This window comes from Pistacia vera, unplaced genomic scaffold (genome assembly GCF_008641045.1).
Source record: "Pistacia vera cultivar Batoury unplaced genomic scaffold, PisVer_v2 Contig196, whole genome shotgun sequence".
Taxonomy (NCBI): Eukaryota; Viridiplantae; Streptophyta; class Magnoliopsida; order Sapindales; family Anacardiaceae; genus Pistacia; species Pistacia vera.
Window position 1 is genome coordinate 1,829,121 of NW_022195997.1, and position 8,188 is coordinate 1,837,308.

Sequence of the window (8,188 nt, forward strand, 5' to 3'; positions counted from 1 at the left end):
GATAATTGTCTTAACCGATATATTGACTAACATTGAGAAGGATTATATAATAACCTACTTTCACTTCATTCATGATAGGGAAATTTTTTTTTATTACATCAAACCTCAAGATTCGAGTTTTTTTTTTTTTAATTCCTTATAAAGTAACAGAACTTTGTAAAATCTAATTTAAAACTTAAATGCAATAGATTTTTTATGGCCTTTCAAATAAAATACAAAAAAATTGGCAAGATACAAGGAGGAAATAGTGAATTAGAAGTAGCAAATTCAAATCCTAATCCTAAAGTGGAAAATTAATCGATAAAAAGAGTAGATATTTTATTATTTTTGTTGGGGTATTTTATCTGTTGTTGATGAGTCAACCTTGTGAATTTGTGTTGAGGTGGGAGTGCCTCGGTGGTGGTGTGGTGAGGAGAGGTGGATAATTTTTGCGATCTAAAACATAACAAGACAACCATCAAGGACTTGGAGATTTGGCCATGTGTTTTTAGGACCGACTTAGGTTTGGCCAATCATTTGAGGGTTTTTTTTTTTTTTTTTTTTTTTTTTTGTTTTTTTTTTTTTTTTTTTTTTTGGGAACCTAGCTAGAAAGTTGCATTATACAATGAGATTTTTTTTTTGGTAATTTTGATTAAGTTATTGCTATGAGTAATGCTAGTCCATGCCAATCTCATTATTCTCTCTCACAATCCTCAATGTGGCAGCTAGTAATTGGTCAATTCGCAATGAGTCTCGCGCTGCTTGCTATAAATCATGCTGCCCATTTGCCAACTAACTAATTACAACTGTTACTTTGGAGATTGTGAGAGAAGATTGTGAATTAAGTTGTAAACCTAGTAGTATTGTATTGCTATACTCACTAATGGCAACACTTTTGTCAACTTATTTTGTAGTCTTATTAGTATGCCGCATGGAGGTGGTAAGTTTAAGGAAGCTCATGATTCGCTTGTCTTGTTTTGGAACGATCAAGGATTTGCAGCATTGGTAGATCGATGTGTTTGCTTTGCAATTGGGAGTAATGTCAAAGAGCTTAAACTTCTATTTCTAATTTTCAGGGGATGATACAATTTGCCTCAAATTGTTTTTTTGTGCAAAATCCATTAATAGAGTTAGAGTTGTATGGCTGTAATCTGTCCTGTCCAAGAATTGGTGTGCAGTCTTTGAGAAAATTGTGTCTGGTGGATGTTTATGTAGATGATCAAATGATTGAGAACCTTTTTGCTAGGTGGCCATTGATTGAGTATCTGACAATTGAATCATCTAAAGGCTTTAAAAGCCTAGAGCTATTTAGTCTTGGCAAACTCCGTGAAGTCAAGATAAGTAATAATGATGAAGTCAAAAAGGTGGAGATCAAAGCACTGAATGTTCATTCAGTAACTATTACTGATATGAAAACATGTATGATCAATGTAGCCTCTTGTGAGAATCTGAAATGCTTATTATTATCGGAGCTTTCAATAACAGATGATTGGTTATGTAATGTAATCTCAGATTTTTTGCTCCTCCAGTTCTTAAGCATAACTAATTGTCATATGTTAAGGAGTATCAAATCCTAGTCTTAAGGAATTGATCATCAATGGATCTGATTTGGTTGACGTAAAGCTTGAGACTCCTAATTTAAGTATATTCAAATTTAGGGGTCATCCAATATCCTTTATTTCAAATGCTATGGCTTTGTCAGAAACTGATCTCTACGTCTATGGTTATTGTGATATTCAGGATTTAGTTAAGTATATTGAACTTCTTTCAAACTTTAAGCAGTGTTCTAAAGTGCTTAATTTGCAACATCGCATGGGTGCGGTAGGTATATATTTACTAATATCTGTTATTAAATATGCTTTTAATAAATTTTTTTTTTTTTTTTTTTTATGTGTAATTTGTCATCATATTTTTGAAGCTCTAACTCCTCCTCCCTCCCCCCCCTTCTCATATTTTTATTATTATTATTATTTTGGTGTGTGTGTGAAGATTATCATTGTTCCTAGAGAATGAAGGCAAATCTTGCATCCCCCTTTATGCGCTGTCAAACATTTGAACCTCCAAATAGATGGTGATCTTTTGGATTTTAGAATTCCAGAACCAGTGGTGGGCTTGCTCTGGCTTTCACCTCATATACAGACTATATCGATGAGTTTTCATTTAGTTCACATTCATAAGTATTCTTTTCAGTTACCAGATATATTACATTAACGAACTCAAGACTTGGTATATGCTGTGAGGTTCTATTAGGAGATTTTGGTTGATTAACGATTTTTGTTTGTTTTGCTATGTTTATGCCTTTCATGTTAAAGGAGGTAAAGGTTTTCTCAAATAGTAGATCTTGATGTGATAAATCAAAACATAAATGATAGTTAATTTAGATAATCAGATGCTACTTTTTGAAATCAACATATTCTAATTATGCATTATGTACTGTAAATATGACAGTAATTGAATTCTTTTCTGTTTCCTCTCCAGAAGAAAATGGGATAAAGAAATTGGATACTAAGATAACGTCCTTTTTGTGGATAAGGACTATTGTTTATTGCCATTGATTTTTGTTTCCGTTCTTATACAGGGAGCAGCTTACTCACGAAGGAGAGACTGCTAGTTGTTGCCAATCCCTTCCCGTCTCATGTTGGGAGAATTGTCTCAAGGGAGTTATGATTGAACATACTTGGACACTTATCGGTCTGCCTGCTTCTGTAGACAGGTTCTCTTTTGAGAAGAAGACCTTGGAGATGCGTACTTCCGTAGAAAGGTTCTATTTTCACGACAGTATCTTTATTTGAATTTGAGGAATAAGTATAGTTACTGTTTGATGGAGATATCAGAAGCGACTAAGAAATTCTGGTTTCATTATCGAATTCTCATGTAATGTTGGGTAGCTTTGAATAGGCATCAGTTTTCAACTTAAACTTTTGTGAAGGCAAATCAGTTTGACGTATATTGTATGTGGCAGTAGCTTGTAATATAATTGTACCGGTGTGACTAGGTTTCTTGGTGTGGTGTTTTACAATAATGCTATACTTACAACCGAGTCATACAATTAGACATATAAACAGATAAAAATTTTACAAAATTCATATAAAATGACTATTCTGTCCTTTTTTTTTTTTTTTTTGTCAACTTATCTTTATTTATTTATTTATTTATTTTATCACCGAGTGTGTTCGATCCAACTTGTATGCATCTCAATTAATCTTTTGGGACTCTGAAATTATCGTCTTTGGGTACAAGGCTCAGTTGCCACCCTTATTAGGGTTTGTAGGGACTTGAACTCAACTAGTTGCCACCCTATTAGGGTTTGTGGGGACTTGAACTCGAGAGACCATGTTAAATCTTCTATATTTTGTTCTTTTACCATAATGGAGACTCGAATTTAGAAGATCAAGTTAGATCCTCTTTTGCTCTTTTTACTATCACTTCATCCAGTGGTGGTTATATGCCAATAAATTTGTTCTTTAAGCCTTTTTACACATCGCATGTTACATTATGGGAATTGATTATAACCAAAGTTAAAAGAAAGGGTGGTGCTAAAGGCAAGACTAGTAACTAAAATGAAGTCATAATAAGGTATAGCCTTATTCTAAGGTGCATTTGGATCAATTCTTTTTCGAATAAACGACTTTTTCCTGTCCAAATAATAGCTTAATGACAATTTCCCATCCACAAATTTTCAAAATACCATTTTACTACTCAAATTTATATTTTGTTTGTGACTCCACACCATCACCATTCTCTTTCTCGATCATCACTCACCATAACCTTTCAAACCCTACTCTCACCCTGCTAATCGCCGACAATCGAACGATTAGAGTTTGCACAGCCGCGCCTTACAATTCAAATTCCGATTGATCCTAATTACCAAAATCCAACTTTCTACCACCAAAAGACTCAATGACCTCCTTACTTCAAAAGCCCCAATAGCCTGGAACGAGTTTGCTCTATTTGAGTAAGTTTAATGTTTCTATAGGGAACATGAGAATTCTTTTGAGCAAGAGAGGCAATCACATCTCCCAAGCAGTTGACATTAAACAAGAAGTGGATGTCTGTTGGTAATTTTGATTGAGTTATTGCTATACTTACCAATGGCAACACTAAACACAACACTACTACCTTTCACACCCTTGTCAACTTATTTTGCAAGTCTTGTTAGTGCCCTTATTTGCTTTTAATCATGTTTTATCATTACTTTTACCAATAATCTTTTGATATAAAATAATATCTTTAGTAATTGTCAAACAGTCGTATGACAATAAATTTATTCTTAAATCTTTTACACATTGCATACATTATGAGAATTGGTCATAACCAAAGCTAAAAGGAAAATTTTAAGGGATTGGTTTAACGGTCAAAGAGGTTTATTTATTTTCTATCTATTACAATAACATTATGACTTACTTAGTCTTTTGGGTTTGTAGGATAGGGTGTTCAAGGTTTATAGGCTGAATCACTTCTTTTTTAGGTACAGCTAATGTTTATTGGATACGACTTCTATGATATGTACATAATTCACCTATCATTAATTTTTGTGTGATGCATTACATTGATATACTTAAGGGATAAAAATTTGCTCACAATCCAATCATATAAATTTTCTATCATAATTCTAACGTGATAACTCGCAACTAATCAGTTCGTAATTGAACAAACGGGATCTATTTATTGCATATGTAAAATAAACAAAATAAAAATTATATTACTGTATTGTCCTCTGCTTGAAATGCCCGTTCAACTTACTCTTTCCGTTTTTCTGATATCGTTTTTATAACACCTCTCCTCCTCCTGTTATGCAGTTGGCGGGTCAATTTCTACTAGACTAAAAAATTCCCTCCTACGAACCGTAACACTAAGCCTAAGAAACAAGAATCTGCAACCTCTCAAATGTAAGTAAAACCTTCTTGGACCCATTTGGGAAATCACTTGTTTGGGTGAAAAGGTGCTTTCTTTACTTCAATATCGATTCCTTTCTTAATCTTTTTGTATTTTTATTTCCCTCCTAAAAACCGTAACCCTAAGCCTAAGAAACAAGAATCTGCAACCTCTCAAATGTAAGTAAAACCTTCTTGGACCCATTTGGGAAATCGCTTGTTTGGGTGAAAAAGGTGCTTTCTTTACTTCAATATCGATTTCTTTCTTAATCTTTTTGTTTTTTGTTTTTTTAATTTTTGATATCATGTACTTACAGAGTACAGCAATGGCCTTTTTTTCCCCATAAAATTTTCGCTGAAGATGAGGTTTTTAGTTAGGAAGACTTTGTTTTTCTTTTCTGTGTGGGTGCATTTCTTTTTAGTTAACCATGGGACTGTAGCTTAAATGTTGAAATTTGTTCAACCTCAGGATTATGTAAAATAAGTTGTCTTCTAATAGTGTTTCATAAACTTGTTTATTCTATAGGCTACTCTGGGTGTGATTCGATGGAAAACAGAATTGATAATCTTGACAGAATATCGGCATTGCCGGATGAAATATTGCACCATATTTTGTCATTCGTGTCACCGAAACAAGCTGTTCGAACTAGTGTATTGTCTAAAAGCTGGAAAGAAACATGGCATACATGTCCGATATTAGTACTTGATGATGATCAGACTCGCGATCGTTTTGCAAGGGCAAAAGAGGTGTTGAAGTGTATGGAACAAACTTTACTAAACCGTCACATGGAGATGATAAGTTTAACGAAGCTCATGATTAGCTTGTTGTTCTTTTGGGATGATGAATTTGCAGCATTGGTAGATCGATGTGTTTGCTTTGCAATTGGAAGTAATGTCAATGAGCTTGGACTTCGATTTCCAATTTTCAGGGTAGGATACAATTTGCCTCAAATTGTTTTTTGTGCAAAATCAATTAATGTGTTAGAGTTGTATCGCTGTAATCTGTCCCGTCCAAGAATTGGTGTGCAGTTGTCTTTGAGAAAATTGTGTCTGGTGGGTGTTTATGCAGATGATCAAATGATTGAGAATCTCTTTGCTAGGTGCCCATTGATTGAGTATCTGACAATTGAATCATCTGAAGGCTTTAAAAGCCTAGAGCTATTTGGTCTTAGCGAGCTCCATGAAATCAAGATAAGCAACAATGATGAACTCGAAAAGGTGGAGATCAATGCATTGAATGTTCATTCAGTAACTATTACTGATATGAAAACATGTGTGATCAATGTAGCCTCTTGTAAGAATCTGAAATTCTTACTATTATCAGAGCTTTCAATAAAGGATGATTGGTTGTGTAGTGTAATTTCAGATTTTTCACTGCTCCAGTTCTTAAGCATAACTTCTTGTGATGAGCTAAGGAGTATCAAAATTTCAAGTCCTAGTCTTAAGGAATTGGTCATCAATGGATCTGATTTGGTTGAAGTAAAGCTTGAGACTCCTAATTTAAGCATATTCAAATTTTCGGGTCATCCAATATCCTTTACCTTAAATGCTATGGCTTTGTCAGAAACTGATCTCTACGTCTGTGGTAATGATGATGATATTCAGGTTGATATTCAGGTTTTAGTTAAGTATGTTGAACTTCTTGCGAACTTTAATCGGTGTTCTGAAGTGCTAAATTTGCAACATTGCACGGGTGCGGTACGTCTATATTTACTAATCTCTTTTTTTAAATATGCTTTTAATCAAAATTTCTTTTCTTTTCTTTTCTTTTCTTACTAATATATATATGTATATATATTGCTTTTGTGAAGGTTTTCATTGTTCCTAGAGAATGGCGGCAAATCTTACATCCCCCTTTATGCGGTGTCAAACATTTGAACCTCAAAATAGATGATCTGTTTGATTTTACAATTCCCGACCTAGTGGACAGCTTGCTCTGGCTTTCACCTCATATAGAGACTATATCGATGAGTTTTCACTTAGGTGACAGTCATAAGTATTCTTTTCAGGTACCGGATGTATTACATTTACGAATTCAAGACTTGGTATATGCTGTGAGGTTCTGTTAGGAGATTTTGATTGAATAACCATTTTTGTTTGTTTTACTATGTTTATGCCTTTCATGTTAAAGGAGGTAAAGGTTCTCGCAAATAGTAGCTCTTGATGTGATAAATCAAAACATAAATGATAGTTAATTTAGATAATAAAATTCTAGTTTTTGAAATCAACATATTCTAACTATGCATTATGTACTNAAAAAAAAAAAAAAAAAAAAAAAAAAAAAAAAATTCACTATTTACTTTTAGGTAGAGTTAGGATGAATTTTTTATTTTTGGAATATTTGTCATCAGTGGTTCAGCTGAATGAGGATTAATAACCTACTGATCAGTAATTAAATTCTTTTCTGTTTCCTATCGAGAAGAAAATGGGAAAATTAAATTGGATCCTAAGACAATGTCCTTTATGTGGATAAGAACTATTGTTTATTGCCATTGATTTTTGTTTCAGTTCTCATACAAGGAGCAGCTTATTCACGAAGGAAAGACTCCTAGTTGTTGCCAATCCCTTCCCATTTCATGTTGGCAGAATTGTCTCAAGGGAGTTAAGATTGAACATACTGCGACATTTTTTTCTCAGCCTGCTTCTGTAGACAGGTTCTCTTTAGAGAGGAAGACCTTGGAGATGCATACTTATGGAGAAAGTTTCTATTTTCATGACAATATCTGGGAGGAGCTTAATCATCTTGATTTGAATTTGAGGGAAAAGTTTAGTTATCTGTTTGATGTCAATAGCAGCTAAGAAATTCTTGTTTCATTATCGAATTCTTGTGTAACGTTGGGTAACTTTGAATAGGTATCAGTTTTTTGACTTAAACTTTCATTAAGGCAAATCAGTTTGACGTAGATTGTATGTAGCAGTAGCTTATGATATAATTTTACTGATGTGACTATATTGCTTGCCCTGGCGTTTTAACATCTTCTGATTAACAATTTTTTATGTTAATAGCGTGTTGAGAGATTGACTAGAATCAGGAAACTTATATGTTATTAGGGGAACGTCATGGCATATCNGATGAGCTTAATAATCTTCATTTGAATTTGAGGAATAAGTTTAGTTATCTGTTTGATGGAGATAAATAGTTATCTGTTTGATATCAGTAGCAACTAAGAAATTCTGGTTTCATTATCGAATTCTCATGTAACATTGGGTAACTTTCAATAGGTATCAGTTTTCGAGTTATATTTTCATGAAGGCAAATCAGTTTGACGTATGTTGTATGTAGCAGTAGCTTGTGATATAATTTTGCTTGCCCTGGCGTTCTAACATCTTCTGGT

General features: G+C 33.6%; 1 protein-coding gene across 1 annotated transcript; it reads left to right on the forward strand.

Moving 5' to 3' along the window:
- Positions 1 to 5,768: 5,768 nt before the first annotated feature.
- LOC116128058 lies at positions 5,769 to 7,734 on the forward strand. Its single transcript, XM_031413733.1, has 3 exons — positions 5,769 to 6,551; positions 6,665 to 6,862; positions 7,362 to 7,734. The coding sequence occupies exons 1-3, from the start codon at positions 5,931 to 5,933 to the stop codon at positions 7,650 to 7,652; spliced, it is 1,110 nt and encodes a 369-aa protein (XP_031269593.1). The 5' UTR covers positions 5,769 to 5,930; the 3' UTR covers positions 7,653 to 7,734.
- Positions 7,735 to 8,188: the final 454 nt, after the last annotated feature.

What these genes read in the sequence shown, in the direction of transcription:
- LOC116128058 (XM_031413733.1), top strand. Translation starts at nt 5,931, where the DNA reads ATGATTGAGAATCTCTTTGCTAGGTGCCCATTGATTGAGTATCTGACA. An exon ending in TGCAACATTGCACGGGTGCG is followed by an intron (nt 6,552 to 6,664) that starts GTACGTCTATAT and finishes GCTTTTGTGAAG; the next exon opens with GTTTTCATTGTTCCTAGAGA. An exon ending in GTCATAAGTATTCTTTTCAG is followed by an intron (nt 6,863 to 7,361) that starts GTACCGGATGTA and finishes TTTTTGTTTCAG; the next exon opens with TTCTCATACAAGGAGCAGCT.